Source organism: Pleurodeles waltl, chromosome 9 (assembly GCF_031143425.1).
Source record: "Pleurodeles waltl isolate 20211129_DDA chromosome 9, aPleWal1.hap1.20221129, whole genome shotgun sequence".
NCBI classification, from domain to species: Eukaryota; Metazoa; Chordata; class Amphibia; order Caudata; family Salamandridae; genus Pleurodeles; species Pleurodeles waltl.
Genome location: NC_090448.1, coordinates 1,170,579,086 through 1,170,597,259, shown reverse-complemented (window position 1 = coordinate 1,170,597,259; position 18,174 = coordinate 1,170,579,086). Strand labels below are relative to the sequence as shown.

General features: G+C 46.9%; 1 protein-coding gene across 2 annotated transcripts in view; it reads left to right on the top strand.

The window, feature by feature from the left end:
- Positions 1-18,174, top strand: part of PRKD1 (protein kinase D1) — a 720,579-nt gene that overhangs the window by 563,584 nt on the left and 138,821 nt on the right. For both annotated transcript variants that reach the window (XM_069209053.1, XM_069209052.1), the window contains exons 6-7: positions 6,829-6,906; positions 10,029-10,242. In XM_069209053.1, the coding sequence (XP_069065154.1) occupies positions 6,829-6,906; positions 10,029-10,242 (292 nt within the window). The remainder of the gene's footprint in view (positions 1-6,828; positions 6,907-10,028; positions 10,243-18,174) is intronic.

The window sequence follows — 18,174 nt, the reverse complement described above, 5'->3', positions numbered from 1 at the left end:
GAATTGCCCCCTCTATGCCATCCTGGCATTGTTGGTACAATTCCATGATCCCAGTGGTCTGTAGCACAGACCCTGGTACTGCCAAACTGCCCTTCCTGGGGTTTCACTGCAGCTGCTGCTGCTGCCAACCCCTCAGACAGGCATCTGCCCTCCTGGGGTACAGCCAGGCCTGGCCCAGGATGGCAGAACAAAGAACTTCCTCTGAGAGAGGGTGTGACACCCTCTCCCTTTGGAAAATGGTGTGAAGGCAGGGGAGGAGTAGCCTCCCCCAGCCTCTGGAAATGCTTTGTTGGGCACAGATGTGCCCAATTCTGCATAAGCCAGTCTACACCGGTTCAGGGACCCCTTAGCCCCTGCTCTGGCGCGAAACTGGACAAAGGAAAAGGGAGTGACCACTCCCCTGACCTGCACCTCCCCTGGGAGGTGTCCAGAGCTCCCCCAGTGTGCTCCAGACCTCTGCCATCTTGGAAACAGAGGTGCTGCTGGCACACTGGACTGCTCTGAGTGGCCAGTGCCACCAGGTGACGTCAGAGACTCCTTCTGATAGGCTCCTTCAGGTGTTAGTAGCCTATCCTCTCTCCTAAGTAGCCAAACCCTCTTTTCTGGCTATTTAGGGTCTCTGTCTCTGGGGAAACTTTAGATAACGAATGCAAGAGCTCATCCGAGTTCCTCTGCATCTCTCTCTTCACCTTCTGATAAGGAATCGACTGCTGACCGCGCTGGAAGCCTGCAAACCTGCAACATAGTAGCAAAGACGACTACTGCAACTCTGTAACGCTGATCCTGCCGCCTTCTCGACTGTTTTCCTGCTTGTGCATGCTGTGGGGGTAGTCTGCCTCCTCTCTGCACCAGAAGCTCCGAAGAAATCTCCCGTGGGTCGACGGAATCTTCCCCCTGCAACCGCAGGCACCAAAAAGCTGCATTACCGGTCCCTTGGGTCTCCTCTCAGCACGACGAGCGAGGTCCCTCGAATCCAGCGACTCTGTCCAAGTGACCCCCACAGTCCAGTGACTCTTCAGTCCAAGTTTGGTGGAGGTAAGTCCTTGCCTCACCTCGCTGGGCTGCATTGCTGGGAACCGCGACTTTGCAGCTACTCCGGCCCCTGTGCACTTCCGGCGGAAATCCTTTGTGCACAGCCAAGCCTGGGTTTACGGCACTCTAACCTGCATTGCACGACTTTCTAAGTTGGTCTCCGGCGACGTGGGACTCCTTTGTGCAACTTCGGCGAGCACCGTTTCACGCATCCTCGTAGTGCCTGTTTCTGGCACTTCTCCGGGTGCTACCTGCTTCAGAGAGGGCTCCTTGTCTTGCTCGACGTCCCCTCTCTCTGCTGGTCCAATTTGCGACCTCCTGGTCCCTCCTGGGCCTCAGCAGCGTCCAAAAACGCTAACCGCACGATTTGCAGCTAGCAAGGCTTGTTGGCGTTCTTTCGGCGGGAAAACACTTCTGCACGACTCTCCACGGCGAGAGGGATCCGTCCACCAAAGGGGAAGTCTCTAGCCCTTTTCGTTCCTGCAGAAACCTCAGCTTCTTCTGTCCAGTAGAAGCTTCTTTGCACCCGCAGCTGGCATTTCCTGGGCATTTGCCCATCTCCGACTTGCTTGTGACTTTTGGACTTGGTCCCCTTGTTCCACAGGTACCCTAGATTGGAAATCCACAGTTGTTGCATTGTTGGTTTGTGGCTTTCCTGCATTATTCCTCTAACACGACTTCTTTATCCTTAGGGGAACTTTAGTGCACTTTGCACTCACTTTTCAGGGTCTTGGGGAGGGTTATTTTTCTAACTCTCACTATTTTCTAATAGTCCCAGCCAACTTCTACAAGGTCACATAGGTTTGGGGTCCATTCGTGGTTCGCATTCCACTTTTGGAGTATATGGTTTGTGTTGCCCCTATCCCTATGTTTCCCCATTGCATCCTATTGTAACTATACATTGTTTGCACTGTTTTCTAAGGCTATACTGCATATTTTTGCTATTGTGTATATATATCTTGTGTATATTTCCTATCCTCTCACTGAGGGTACACTCTAAGATATTTTGGCATATTGTCATAAAAATAAAGTACCTTTATTTTTAGTATAACTGTGTATTGTGTTTTCTTATGATATTGTGCATATGACACTAAGTGGTACTGTAGTAGCTTCACACGTCTCCTAGTTCAGCCTAAGCTGCTCTGCTAAGCTACCATTATCTATCAGCCTAAGCTGCTAGACACCCTATACACTAATAAGGGATAACTGGGCCTGGTGCAAGGTGCAAGTACCCCTTGGTACTCACTACAAGCCAGTCCAGCCTCCTACACTGGGGTATAGCATGACTGGCAGCGATGACAACAGGCTGGAGAAGTGCACATGAAGCTGAATAATTGTGTCTTTCAGGCACTGTTCCTGTGCTCCTGAAGAGCCTTCAGGTGCTCTTCATGGATATCCTCTTGTGCTCTTTAAAACACCTTCAGTGGATCTGCTGGCAACTCCAGAGCCTCTTAAGAGCAACTTTAGGCGATTTTCAAAGAATTTTCAGGTGCTCTTCAAAGCAATCTTGTGTGCTTCTCAAGGAAACTCAAAGTGCTCTTCTAAACACACTTTGGTCTATTCAAGGCACCATTGAATGTTCTGTAACATAACTGTTTGCAGAATGTGCTACTCTAAATCACATGATGTGCACATTCCTTCCTTCTAGTGTTAGTTACAGACCTTGCAAGCTGTTTTTCTTCAAAGTATGTTTCCATTTTGAAGCAACTTGTGATCCTTTACTGAAACACACACTAGACCAGGACAAAGATTCACCTCGGATTGCATTTTTCTGCTATTGGGTTCAGGCGTACTTCTCGAGCTCCAGATCCATTATCAGTGTCTGTTCGACGCCATTGTTGGAATCGTCATCTTCAGGTTTGAAGGATCCACTTCCACTGGCAATGCTTCAAATTCAGACCTGAGGGTCCCTCTAGGCGCCTAGTTATATTAGAGTGACTTGTAGAGGAAGTGGCTTATGGAGGAGATGACCTTCAGTTTTGCTCTATGTGCAGTTCAGATTTCCCATTGTCGGAGCATCAACAAGTCTGCAATTTGTGCTTATGTTGGCACCACGAAGAATCTATTTGCTTCATCTGCTGTCTTTTAAAAATAAAAAGATCGTTTGATACAGGAGAGTGGCATTGGGCACCTTACAAGATGCATTGTCAAAAGCCTACAGCGTGTACACCAGTCTTCTGACCCAAAGACCATGAGCAAATTCACTTGAGAGAGGACACTCATTCCAGAGTCTTGCAGAGTAAGCAGGATGAAAGTCCTAACAGTGTCATTAAAGGGCTCTGACATTGTGGAACCACACTCTTCTGGGGCTCTAGGGCAGGGTTCTGCAAAGTCGGTCCTGGAGAGCCGGGTCAGTGCCAGATTTTTTGCATATCCACATTTAGAAACAAGATGTTTCAGAAATCTACATTTTTCTAAATGTGGATATCCTAAAAATCTGGCATGGGCCCGGCTCTCCAGGACCGACTGTGCTTACTGTGCTAGACAGGGCACTACAGTATGGACATTCCGTATCATAACGCAGTAAACTGTCTGCTGCAGTATGGGGTGTAAACATTTTACTGTGCTAGACAGGGCACTACAGTATGGACATTCCATATCATATCCAGTGAACAGGCTGCTGCAGCATAGGGTGTAAACATCTTACTGTGCTAGACAGGGCAATACAGTATGGACATTCCGAATCATATGCAGTAAACAGGCTGCTGCAGCATGGGGTGTAAACATCTTACTGTGCTAGACAGGGCACAACAGTATGGACATTCTGTGTCATAGTGTAGTAAACAGACTGCTGCAGCATGGCGTGTAAACATCTTACTGTGCTAGACAGGGCACTACAGTATGGACATTCTGTGTCATAGTGCAGTAAACAGGCTGCTGCAGCATGGGGTGTAAACATCTTACTGTGCTAGACAGGGCACTACAGTATGGACATTCTGTACCATAATGCAGTAAAGAGGCTGCTGCAGCATGGGGTGTAAACATATCTTACTGTCCTAGGCAGGGCACTGCAGTATGGGCATTCTGTATCATAATGCAGTAAACAGCCTGCTGCAGCATAGGGTGTAAACATCTTACTGTCCCAGGCAGGGCACTGCTGTATGGACATTCTGTATCATTATGCAGTAAACAGACTGCTGCAGCATGAGGTGTAAACATCTTACTGTCCTAGGCAGGGTAATAGAGTATGGACATTCTGTATCGTAGTGCAGTAAACAGGCTGCAGCACCATGGGGTGTGAACATATCTTATTGTGCTAGGCGGGGCACTACAGTATGGACATTCTGTGTCATTATGCAGTAAACAGGCTTCTGCACATGGGGTGTAAACATATCTTACTGTGCTAGGCAGGGCACTACACTATGGACATTCTGTATCATTATGCAGAAAACAGGCTTCTGCACATGGGGTGTAAACATATTACTGTCCTAGGCAGGCAGGGCAATAGAGCATGCAGTAAGCAGGCTGCAGCAGCATGGGGTGTAAACATATCTTACTGTGCTAGACAGGGCACTACAGTATGGACATTCTGTATCATAATGCAGTAAACAGGCTGCTGCTGCATGGGGTGTAAACATATCTTACTGTCCTAGGCAGGGCACTACAGTATGGACATTCTGTATCATAATGCAGTAAACAGACTGCTACAGCATGGGGTGTAAACATCTTACTGTCCTAGGCAGGGCACTACAGTATGGACATTCTGTATCATTATGCAGTAAACAGGCTTCTGCACATGGGTTGTAAGGCTTCTGCATGTAGGATGTAATCATATCGTACTGTCATAGGCAGATCACTATAGCATGGACATTCTGTATCATTATGCAGTTAACAGGCTTCTGCACATGTGGTGTAAACATATCTTACTGTGCTAGACAGGGCACTGCAGTATGGACATTCTGTATCATTATGCAGTAAACAGGCTTCTGCACATGGGGTGTAAACATATCATACTGTGCTAGGCAGGGCACTGCAATTTGGACATTTGTATGATAATGCAGTAAAAAGGCTGCTGCAGCATAGGGTGTAAACATCTTACTGTGCTAGGCCGGGCACTACAATTTGGACATTTGTATTATAATGAAGTAAACAGAGTGCTGCACATGGGGTGTAAACATAACTTACTGTGCTAGGCAGAGGACTGCAGTATGGAGATTCCCTATCATAATGCAGACAACAGGCATCTGCACATGTGGTGTAAACATATCTTACTGTGCTAGGCAGGGGACTGCAGTATGGAGGTTCCCTATCAAAATGCAATAAACAGGCCTCTGCACATGTGGTGTAAACATATCTTACTGTGCTAGGCAGGGCACTACAGTATGGACATTCCCTATCCTAATGCAGTAAACAGGCTGCTGCAGCATGAGATATAAACATATTTAATTGTAGTAGGCACAGTGTGCTATACTCTAGGCTAATCTGCTAAGCAGGCCAGCCTAGTGTTGTGGAGTAGGGCCACTTGCTTTGTCCCAAAGTGGCCAGTGTAATAGTATGGGCAGTGGGCACATTTTGTGTTCTGATTAGGCGACCATGGTGTGATGCATGTACCTGTCCTCTGTTAGTGAACAGGCTGCAGGGATGAGCATAGTTACTTCTCCTAAATCAGTTATTGCTCCTTTCCAGAGTGCCAGCATGAGCCTCAATGATGAGAGGGCCTTCACTGTATCCACTGAAAGAGCGGGTGGGACTGGCCTACAGGGCAACCATGCAGTGCCCCAAGGGCTGGTCTGTAAGGTAGGGGTTTAGGTTGGTCTTTTGACATTTAGTGGGCCTGTTTTATTGGTTTCTCTGATATTACACAAATATTGCCAGAAGCAAGCACACACCCTTGCAGTCTCCCATATCTCACAAAGCACCTATACAGAGTGTCTTTATAAGTTCAAAACTGCCCCAGTTTGCAATTGTGGGCCACTTTCTTAGCTAGCTAATACGCTAAAGGAGGACACTTATGGTGCCCGGGCCTGTTTTTTGTCCAAGTCCTAACCTATTTGAGAGCAAGAGGTGTACTGTTCCTCTTCCTCCTCAGTGCAGTTCAGTGCAGTTCAATTTCAGAGACGCTTGCTGTTTTCGTGACAATGGTGCCTGTGTTAACCAAGCAGTAATTAGTTCATAAAGTTGACTTCTTGGCAGTTAATTCCCTGGTAAGAATGTTGAATTATTGCCCTGGTAGGAATGTTGAGGTACAGAGTGAAGCCATTGAGTCAGTACTGATGTTTAAACCTGTCAATACAGAAACCAGCAAAAACAGAAACACTTCACATTCTTTGTGTGTATGTATTATGCGCCTAGAGTTCCTTTAGCACTTCTGCTCTAAGTTTTGGACTTCTGGCCAATTATCATCCATGGTCCTAACTCTCACCCCTTTAGCACAAAAGCCAAAATATAGCTATGTTGTATATGTACCACTAGCAGATCACACCTGCAAGGGATCCCATATAATTCAGAGGACGTTTGAGCTTTTGGCACTCACTTGGAGCCACCCTTCCAAGTTGGCTACCTGGTGCCATTTTTGGTAATATGATCTAATATCATGGTCAGGGGCTGCTTCATGGACTGGCAGGCAAAAACAGAGTAAGTCAGCTTTTCTGACCATTGGCTCCCAGGTGGAATTGCTTGACCAATAAGGAGCAAGTGGGAGGAGCTAGTTCTGGAGCTGCTTGCAGTATTTACAGATCAGGAGACAAGAGTGCTGAGATGATTTCATAGGTGCTGAGCCGCATACCTCTGCAGGTGATGGAGCTGGTAGTTGGTAAACCTGCTGGGTAATGGTGCATATTTGTGTTTTTTGCTCAGATTGCAAGTTCAACTGTCACAAGCGGTGCTCAGCGAAAGTGCCAAATAACTGCCTGGGAGAAGTGGCCTTCAATGGAGGTAACTATGAAGAGCTGTCATGGCGTGGTGGGGGGGTGCCTTGCAGTGGGGGGTGAGGAGTTGTTGTTAATTGCCCCAGTAGAGCATGGGAGAGAGCGTGGAGAAGCGATGAGAGGAGGACCAGAGGAGAATAAAGACCTGAAAGAAAGGTGCTGAGTAGAAAATGAGGAGTGAGGAAGTAATACAGAGAGGAAGGATGGAATTGTGCCAGAGAAGATGCAGTAGAGAGGATAGAAGATGTCATAGAGAAAGAATGGATATGGTGGGGAGGACGCAGGGTGCGGTAGAAAGAGAGTAAAGATGCCTAAAAGATAGGGCAGGAGAGGTGATGGAAAAAGAAAAGGGTGTGGTAGAGAAGGAACAATGTGTGGTATAGAAGGAAAGAGGAGCTATGAAGGAGAGGGACAAGGTGTGGTAAAAGGGGAAAGTGAGATGTGGAACAAAGGGAAAGCAGAGGTTTGGGAGAGTTGGGAGCAAGGTATGGTAGGTGACTGGGGATTGGTAGAGAAGGAAAGAGGGGCACCTGTAGTTGAGAACAATATGTGTTAGAGAGAGTAAATTGAGGTTTGGCAGAGTAGAAACAAAGGGCCTGGTTTAGATATTAGTGGACGAGTTACTTCGTCACAACGGGGATGGATATCCCGTCCGCCGAAGTCTAAATCCCATCAGATATTATGGACTTTAGATTTTGGCGGAGGGGATATCCACCACCGTTGTGACGGAGTAACTCGTCCACCGATATCTAAATCAGGACCAAAGTGTTTTAGACAGAAAGAGATAAGGTTTGGTAGAAAGGGACTATGGAGACAGGGTAGAGAGGGGGGCAAGGTGTGGTAGAGAGATAACAAGCTGTGTTGGGGACAGGGGAGATGTGATAGCACAAAGTGTGGTAGAGAGGTAACAGGCTCTGTTGGGGGACACAGGAGATGTGATAAGGAGGGCACAGAGTGTGGTAGAGAGGAAACAAGGTGTGGTAGAAAAGTAAAGGGGAGATGTGGTAGAGAGGAAGTAATGTGCGGTAGCTAGGGAAAGAGGGAGTGTAGAAATGGAAAGGGGAGGTGTGGTAGAGAGGATGGATGTGCAGTAGATAGGGAAGAAGATATGTGGTAGTGAAGGAGAGGGGTTTGGTAGGCCATCAAAGAGGAGATTTGATAGTAGGAGAACAAGATGTGGTAGAGGCAGAAAAAGTAGGGCAGAGAGAGAAGGAATCAGGTCTGTTAGAGTGGTAACTATCAGTGATGGAGAGGGATTAAAGCCTGCCAGATAGGAAAAGGGGATGCAATAAAGATAGAAAGGGGTGGTGTGACAGAGAGGGATAGAGTGTAGAAGAGAAGGTGTGGTAGAGAGGGAACAAGGTGTGGTAGATAGAAGAGAGCTATGGCCGAGATGGAGCACTTTGTGGTAGAGGAGGGCAAGAGGATGTGTGGTAGAAGAGGGAAAATGTGATGGTAGAGGGGAAAGAGGAGGTGTAGTAGAGAGGAAACGTGGAGGTGAGGTCCAGATGGAGTAAGTTGTGGTTGAAAGTAAAAGTGGAGTTTGGGAGGCGACAAGGTGTGGTGGACAGGGAAAGAGAAAGTGTAGTAGTGAGGGAATAAAATGTGGTAGAAAGGGGAAAATTAGGTGTGGTAGACAGGACGCAAGGTGTGGTAGAGAGGGGAAGAGATGTGCTAGGGAAAGCAGACAATGGTGAGTTAGAGCGGCCAGAAGACACTGGCGTAGAGGAGGGAAGCAGAAGATAAGTACAGATGTCAAGTGGAGGAGGAACTGAAAGAGAAACTGGAGTTGTGAAAGTTGTGAAAGAGAAGGGCTGAGGTAGGGTAAAGAAGACAGAATAAGTTGGGTTAAGGAGAACAAGAAGAGGGCAGGAGTTGCAGGAGGAGGTGGGGCAGAGTTGATGGGAGGATTCAAGGATGCCAAGAGCAGCAGGAGGTGGATTAGGAGAAGCCAGAGGTAGGGCTGACCTAGCATCAGAAGTTGGCGTAAGAAGAAGTCAGACAGGGGCAACAGGGTACAATGAACAATGCAGCTGGTATAGAGAAACAAAGCAGAAGGAACAGAAGGATGGAATGGCAGTATCCAAACGGTGGGAGTAGAGGGGTAAAGGACGAGGAGGAATGTGGTATTTTGGAAGAAATGAGAGATGAGATGGGAAGGAGAAGGAGAAGGCAATAAGAAGTCTAGTGGACAGAACAATAGAAGGTGGGAAGAGAGGTCAGGTAGTGGTATTAGTGTGGGATTTAAAGGGCGACCATGCGAGGAAACAGTGCAAGTGACACATTAATGGTGAGAATGCCATGGAAAATGTAGTGTGAAATATCCCAGATGAGAGTACCAAGGAAGTACTTGTCTGGGATACCCCGGGGCAGATGCCCAGGACAAGAATGCAGAGAATGCATTACTGCCTGCTCATTCATGTAGAATGCCCGGAGTGAGGATGACATTGAAGCTATAGCATTGAAGTGTGGTACATCTAATTGTAAAGATGCCAGGAACATGTTACTGCGATATAGCCTAGGTCAGAGTGCCTGAGGAGTATCAGCGTAGCACACCCAGAGGAGGAATCCCAGAGAAGGTTTAATGTGACATTTGTAGATGTCAAGGATGCCAAGAACATGCTTGCCTAAGACTCTCAAGATGCTGGTGCGAGGGACTCATTGTTGCGAGAGACCCAGAGGCAAGTTGCTGCTGAATACCCAGGCTAAGGATGCCAAGGGTAGATTAGAGTGGTAAACCCAAGGCTGTGGTGTCAAAAAAGAGTCAGTGTGTAATGTCCTGGACGAGGTTCCAGCTAAGTGCTTGTCTGGGGTACCCATGGATAAGGTAATCATTAAAGTATGAGTGTTCAAGGGTGGAAACCCTCCTGGTGTTTGACCTCATCTGGCTCCCTCAGGACTTCATCATTTAGCCGTTGGCCACAGATCAGAAGTAGGCAGTCTTTACCTCTGCCACTGGATGTCCCGGCGAGAGGTATGTCCCACTCTGTGGCAGCAGTTTCTGTGCCTGCTGGTAGTGATGCACGCGGCCTCTGGCAACCCCATTGTTGGTGTCATCGCTGCACTTTTGCTGCAGTTCTACTTGCATGACATGTGACCAGCTGCTGTGATGGACACTTCTTTTCTCAGACCTGCTCAGCCCCGGAGCCGAATCTGATGTGGTCATGGATTTGGGAGGTGAAGAGAATGGAGGCGCTGGTGAAGAGAGCCGCAGGAGGCTGATAGAGCACTTGGAAGAAAATCTAGCCCAGGAGTCTGAGACCTGCCCGACAGGTAACCACCGTGACAACGAGGAGCTGCAGGACCACGATGCTGACCCAGACGATGGCAACAGGATGATCAGGTGAGCCATTGGTTGTCTGCATTTGTATTGCTTATCGAGTCACCAGTGCTAGTCTCAATGTGCAAGTGATACTCACACACTTCGGCAATGGGGGCTTACCTGTGTAAAAAGTGTGCATGTTGCGTTATGTTCATGGCATTTATTTAACACATGTGCTATTAATGTGGTCTTGGCTTACATAGCAATTCTTCCTCCAATATGGCAATAGCCCACATTGGGAATGGAAGGGCCATGAGTCTTTATATAAATTATTCATTGCGTGCAATTGCCCCATGATGTTTCCAATCTTCTCCAGCTGTGGCCTTCGGATCTAAGTGAGAGCTTCTAGGCACCTGTATGATATAATTCACCAATGATACAAAATGTCGATATTGCGGACAACTCTTGTCTGATTGCCTCTAAGAGGCAATGAGTGGGTTGATGGATTTCCCAAAGAAGCAAGGGTATTCCATGTTTGGCTTAATGAGAAACTTTTCTTCATCTATACTAAAGTTTAGATGGGGGAGGGTGGTTTAATACCAAGCCTAGCCTTGTTGAGCGTGAGATTTTAAAATTTTGCCTTAGCGTAACTAACCATTGTACCTATTTTTCTGCTCATGCTAACCACACCTTCAAGTTGTGCCTGTCTCTCTCTGAAGTGTAAAGTCTTGCTTCTGTGCTTGATTCTTGAAGTGAGAAGTTTCTGATTACCTTTCTCTGCAGCAAGATTTTACATTTCTTTATCTAGTAAAAGGTAATTTGCATACTTTCTCCTGAAGTCAGAATCCTGCACCTCGATGTTTGCCTCAATCTCATCCCATGGTCTCCACTGAAACTCTGTAAACCAAAACCCATAAATTTGTCTTTCCTCTGCTTGGGCAGCTTGTGTCCCTTTAGTGTTGAGGGATCCTCCTGTCAACCACTTCTATGAATCACAGATTATTATTTTGTTAATAGAGTTTCAGATTCTGAGCTGGTGTTTGGGCAGATGTTCTTTAACAAGCATATACTGCCACTCCCACACCCTGACGTTAGCTTCTTTCTTTCTGCACCACCATATATGGAACCAGAACTACCTCTTGCCTCTTTTGAGACCCAATTTACCTCAGTTTTGCACAGTCTGCAACAGAAATGTCACCTCCCAAGACAACAGGTTTTAAACCTTGTAAGGACTGTTGCAGGCAAATGTCCCTGACAGATCCACATCCGGATTGCCTTTGGTGCCTACAGTTGGGCCACGTCTTTAAGGCCTGCAGTGACTGTGTTGATGAATCCAAAGATCATTCGGAACTGTGAGGCAAAGCTATACATCACCAAGCATCACAAGACCCTATTTTAGAACCAATCCAAGTCCAAAGGTCGGTCTCGATCCTGTTCCAGGTCCAAAAGTTGGTCTCAAAGTCGATTGTATCTCGCTCCAAATCCTTGTCTAAAGCCAAGAAAAAATATAAAAATTCCATACGGGACTTGGCATCTTTCCTCTACTCTCATACACCTGAAAAGGGGCAAGAGCATCATTGTGGCTCCTGATCTCAGTTTATGTTGAAGCTAATCCTGCAACTTGTCCTGGCACGGCCTGAGTTTCTGGGGCCGTCTGCATCTCTGAGGCAGATCCAAGAGTTCTGCAAGGTCATGTTGCTTATCTTTGGATCCCTTCCAAATCCATAGGGCACCCCTGCAGACCCCACAGAGATGAAAGGTCCCTCATCTGGGATACAATCTGCGGGTTCGTCCTCAGCACCAATTGGTTCTTCTGGTACAGCCACCAGACCTCTACCAGCACCTTGGCTAACTCTGCTTCTGGCTCCACAGTCTATGCCAGATCATGGCCTTTCAGTGCCCGTAGCAACTTTATTGACTGCAGAAAATGAGACTCATCCAAATGTGCTCTCCAACTTCGAGTCAGCACTGCCCCGAATGTATACGAGGTCATGCTTGGTTTCCACTGAACCGCAGCCTTTGTCTGCTGCATCTGAGAGCCTAACGCCTGGTTCCGCAGGGCAAGGCAGGCTTCATACGCTACATTGCTTATTTGGGATGAACTCTGATGATGAGCAAGTTGAAGGTGATGAATTTGGGCAAACCTCCTATGAAAAAAGACTGGTATGAGGTCCTACAGAAGGCCAGGGACTTTAACATCTCTCTTGACACTAGTCTAGTCTTACCCCCAGGCTCTGCAGCTGAGGAAAGTGTTTTCTTCGCAATACTGAGCCATTGTTTTTTTTTTTTTTTTTTAAATCTGTTTATTGAACGCAAACTGCACACAACGATACAATAGCTGTATGTTATTTTGCAATACTTTTACAAGATTGTATAATTTTTACACAGCATTGCCATTACAAAAGGTGCAAAAAGGAGAGGAGGGGTGAGGGGAATTGGAAGAAAAAAAACGGGAACATCGGGAGGAATAAACTTTAACAACTTATCTTAATAATGCGAGAGAGTTAAGGGCATTGTATAAGGAGAATACGGTGACATTTAACATGCGAGCTGTTATGAGGGCTGCTTGCAGCTTACGGGGAATGGCCAGATACTGACGATATCTGTAACTAATATAGTAATCACTACGGGGGTGTAAAGGGTGTCTGCAGTGTCGACGGGTTCAGGGGCAGGACTGTTTTACTTGACGTGATTATGTATTATAGGCTTGTGTAAGCGTGTGATGAGTGATTGGGCACAGGTTAGAAGTAACTTCCGAGGGGGAGGGAGGATAGCAGTAATGAATGTGTTTAAGAGCAGATCAAAGTTGCTACTATGCGATTCCAGCTTCAACAGTGTCAGCTCAGTCTGTGGTGTGCAATGGGACGAGACCTGTTCATGGGGGATACAAGTCGTCTCTGGCCTCCATTGCAACCACGAATGTGTCCCAAATCTCCGGGCCGGCTAAGATGAGACCTCTGTGTTGTAGCAAGTGAAGTGTCTGGGCTTCAGCCTGCGACCGGCTGTGTAAGTCCCGTAGCCATGACGCATGAGAAGGAGCATGTGGAGCTTTCCAATGTATTGCTATCAAGCGTTTATACACCACGAAAGCCAGGTCGATAAACCTGTGCGTATGTTTGTGTGCTTTAGTACGATGCCTTATGCCGAGTAAGCAGGAATCGGGAGTGGACACTAAGGTGTGGGATGAGATCTCTGCTGTTACCTCCGTCACGTGTTGCCAGGCCAGGTTTATGGAATGGCACTTCCAAACCATATGGTAGAAGTCGGCTGCTGGTGTAGCGCATCTAGGGCATGTTGGTGTTGTATGGGGGTAGATTTTTTGAATACGGGCTGGAGATAAGTATGATTGGTGGAGATAATTAAATTGAGTGTATCGTAGGCGAGGATTGCGGGATACTGATTTGATTGTTGTGAGAGCAGTGATCCAAGTCTTCTGTGATAGTGGGGTAGGAAGGACAGCGTCCCAACGCGCTTTTGCGTTCGGTAGTGTTGTGCATATTGCTTCAAGCAATGCTTTATATAATGTGGTAATAATGCTCTTTGAGCTGCCAATAGTTAGTATAGTGGTGAGCAGCGAGGACTCGGGAGGTTCCGAGTCTCCTGCGCCCCAGATCTTGTTAAGCAATAGCCTTATGGCGTTAAATGTTAGGAAGGCCCCGTTTTGCATAATACCTGCAGTTACCAGTTCAGCGAAAGTACGCAAAACGGAACAGGAGTATAAATCACCCATTTGGAGCGTGTTCATTTCGCGTGTATCATGTTGTGTTGATAGGTGTTGGGTATCCGGGAGTTGAAATAATGGGAGCAAAGGCGAAAAGGGAATAGACGTGGACTTAGTTTGGACATATCTGCGCCAGCAGAATCGAGCTGCCTCTAGTAATATTAGTCGTGGAGACGTATGGGGGATGTTAGTTAGTAAGGAAAGTAGCAGCCTCTGTGATGGTATATGTGTCTGTAACATCTTACTTTCGGCTGACAGGGTGTCACCTAGCCATGTAGACAGCCATGATAATTGGGCGGCTGCATAATATCTTTCGAAGTTAGGCATTCCCAATCCGCCCATCTCCTGCGGATGTTGCGTTATTGACAGCGCCACTCTACGCCTGTCTTTACCCCAGAGTAGATCCGTTAGTATTGATTGCAGTTTATTAAAAAAGGAACGGGGTAAACACAGCGGAAGAGCTGTAAAGTAATATAGAAACCTTGGAAGGATGAGCATTTTGGCTATTGCCACCCGGCCCATTGGGGACAGGGGGAGTGAGTTCCAGAAGGGAATTGATCCGCGAACGGAGCCGAGAATTCTATCTATGTTTCCTTCTGTTAGATCCGTGATAGAGTGATAGATTTGCACACCCAAATATTTAAAGGTTATATGTGACCAAGGCAGTTTGTATTGTGGTAGCGACATATGATGAGCTACCGGGGACGGAGAGATAGGGAATATGCTTGATTTGGACCAGTTGACGTGTAGTCCAGAGGCGATAGCGAAGGAGTCCAATAACTGCAGGGCCTTAGTCATGTAGGCTGAATGGTCGCACAGGTATATTAAGGTGTCATCTGCGTACATAGATACGACGTGGTGGGTGTTAGCCTCTGGTATACCCCATATGTGTGCGTAGCTCCGTAGTTTAATCGCTAGTGGCTCCATAGCAATAGCGAACAGCAATGGGGATAATGGGCAGCCCTGTCTAGTACCTCTGCCTATTGGGAATGCTTCAGAGATAACACGTCCATTTTTAACACGGGCAGTGGGCCTAGAATAGAGCGTCCTGATCCAGTTAATAAAACCGGCGCCAAAACCGAACGCTTTAAGAGTGTATAGCAGATAGTTCCAACTAAGTGTGTCAAATGCTTTTTCTATATCTAAAGATAGGGCCACTGCTGCCGAGTTTGTATTACTGTGTATTATGTGTATTATGTGTAAGAGTCTTCTAATGTTCAGGAAAGTGCTTCTACCAGGAATAAAGCCTGATTGATCATGGTGTATCAAAGACGATAAATAAGGGAGGAGTCGGTTTGCGAGTATTTTACCTAATAGTTTGCAGTCTGTGTTCAGCAAGGAGAGCGGTCTGTATGATTTAACATTTAGGGGGTCGCGGCCTGATTTTGGGAGGACGACTATAAGTGCTTCACACATTGAGTCTGGCAATTGTAATTTATGGTGTGCTTCGTTAAATACTTCTGTTAGTGGGTGCTATAAGAGGGAAGCATGGGACTTGTAGTATTCTATCGGTAGACCGTCTGAGCCGGGCGTTTTATTGCATGCTATTTGTGATAATGCCAGGCGCACCTCTTCAATAGTAACGGGGCCATCTAGGATGGCGGTATTGTCAAGGATAAGTTGATTTTGGGGGACCAGGCTTAGTGTGTTGATAATATATTGCTCTGGAGGTGGTGGAGGAGGCGCATATAGGGTCTGGTAATATGTGGAGAAGGCATCATTTATGCCTGCTTGGGTATTAACGATTGTGTCAGGATTTAGGCGTATTGCGCCAATGGGTATTGGTTGTGATGGTTGCCGAGTCAACCAAGCTAATAATCTGCCAGATCTATCGCCTTCGGCGTGTTGTCTTGCCCTGTAGTGTCTATAATCGTGCTTACCCAGTCTGTTATCCGTCTCCTTATGAGAAGCCCTAAGCAGATGTAGTGTTGCTAATGCGGGTACGCTGTTATCGTTTGCATTTTCTGCGTTGCGGAGCTTTATTTCTAAGTCTTGTAATTCCTTAATGAGTATCTTTCTGACCCCCACTGTAGCCGATAGGCAATGACCCCTTATCACCACTTTATGAGCGTCCCATTCTATGGCACGGGAAGAGGTTGTATTTTTGTTTGATAGAAAGTAATCGGTTAAGCTTTTGGAAATGTCTTTTTGAAAAGGAGGATCTAGGAGGGCTTCTGGTTGCAAGCGCCATGTTGGTATCCGAGTTTGTATGTGTCCCCATGCCAACGTTAGGCATAATGGGTTATGATCTGATATTGTGTGTGCTAAATATTCGGATAAGCATATTTTGTAATTGACGGTGGTGGATACGAAGAATAAATCTATCCTAGTGTGTAATTTATGGACTGGGGAGAAGTAAGAGTACTCACGCTGAGTGGGGTGATGCACCCTCCATATATCACTTAGTCCATTATTTGACGCCCACTGTGCTAGGGATTCTGAAGCACGATTGGCGGGGGCTGCATTGAGAGGAGGGAATGAGCGATCCATGTGAGTGTCTAGGACGCTATTAAAGTCACCACCCCATATGCTTTCCAATGTAGGGTCGCTGAAGTTGCCAGTAGTGAGCGTGGATAAGAAGTCGCGCTGGTTCGAATTCGGGGAGTATAGTGCAACCAGGACTAATGGGGACCCGTCTAGGGTACCTTCCAGTATTACATATCTGCCGTTTGGGTCACATTGCGTGCGGGAGGGCGCGAACGGGACATTTGGTGCTATCCAGATTGCTACTCCACGAGCAAAGGATGAGGTAGTGGTAGCGTGTAATTGCCCCTTCCATTTTGGGCGTGTGGTGTCTAGGATAGATTTGGTGAAATGGGTCTCCTGTAGGAATGCTATATGTATTTGATGCCTTGTGAGAAAGGCGTGAACCTTTTGACGTTTCCGAGGATTTGCCATGCCCTTAACATTCCAAGTGAGTGTTTTGTATTTTAGGGTTCCCTGGTGTCTATGAGTAGCCATAGTAGTTTTGTGTGTATTATATAAACGGGGTTGTTCTTATCTGACGACCCGGTATTGGCATTATTATGGGACTCAGTCGCTGTAGCTGGCCGACAATCAAGAAATAAGCTGTGAGCGGTATTTTTGTTGCTGCAATCGGCGGCCCTTATGTGTTCACTGCTGTTTTTATATTTGGCCCTTCTATTATAGCTCCATGCTCCTAATATAAAGGTGCGCGCTGAAACAACATACAACAAATGAACTGTTAACATATAAAAAAACAATACCGGAAAAATCCAGTGTGGGGTAATTGTCCATATGGAGCAGGGGGGTGCCAGTTGGCATTAGTGCAAAGGTATTGTTTTACCCTGCCCGGGTTTCGCATGTTTTAAGAGGCGAAGCGTGTCGGACGGGGGACACCCATGGACTGCTAGACCACGTGTAGGAGCTTCGAAAAAGCTGCGATGATGTTTTTAGGCTTCAAGTGACCTAGACAAATCATTCTTCAGATGTCATCTGCTGTGCGTGGTGTGAGAAGAGGGCCGCATGTGGAGTCAGCTGAGTCGGAGTGTAAGACTAGTTCCTGTTCGATTTCCGTTTGCGAGGGTGAGTCGGCGGAGGGAGCATTAACAAAGCTGGATGTTGTTCGGAGGAGACGAGAGCGCTTGGATTCTGCCTGCTCAGGTGAGGGTCTGGCTCCCTGTCTCCTACGTTGCTTACGGTGCCTCGTGGAGAGAGATCTGTTGTTAATTTGAGTGCTTGCATCCGACGAATCAGCTAGGCCTTTGGCATGTAGCCAGGTCCAGGCATCTTCCGGGGTGGTGAAGAAGAAGGTGCAAGATTCATCCTGTACTCGAAGTCTGGCTGGGAACATCAGTGCATATTTGATATTGTGTCTGCGAAGGCATGCCTTAACACTGTAGAAGGAGTTGCGTTTTTTTTGCACTTCTGCCGTAAAATCCGGATAAGCTGTTATCGTGGCATTTTCGTAGCACACTGGGCCTGATTTGCGGAATAGTTGGAGGATAAGGTCTCTGTCACGATAGTTAAGGAGTCTTATTATAAGAGGGCGTGGTTGCGAACCTGGTGCTGGGGGTCTGCCTGGAATTCTGTGTGCTCTTTCAACTGAGAAGAACTTCGGGATATTATTTTTGAGAGTTGTGTCTATAAGCCACTGTTCGATAAACAGTTCTGCGCTTAAGCCCTCAGCACGTTCCGGAAAGCCGACCAGGCGTATGTTGTTGCGCCGAGACCTGCCTTCTGCATCTTCTGTTCTGCGCTTTAAGAAATCAACTTCTGTTGATAATTGCGATAACTGTAGTTGCAGGTCTTCCATAGCGCCTGGTAGGGGC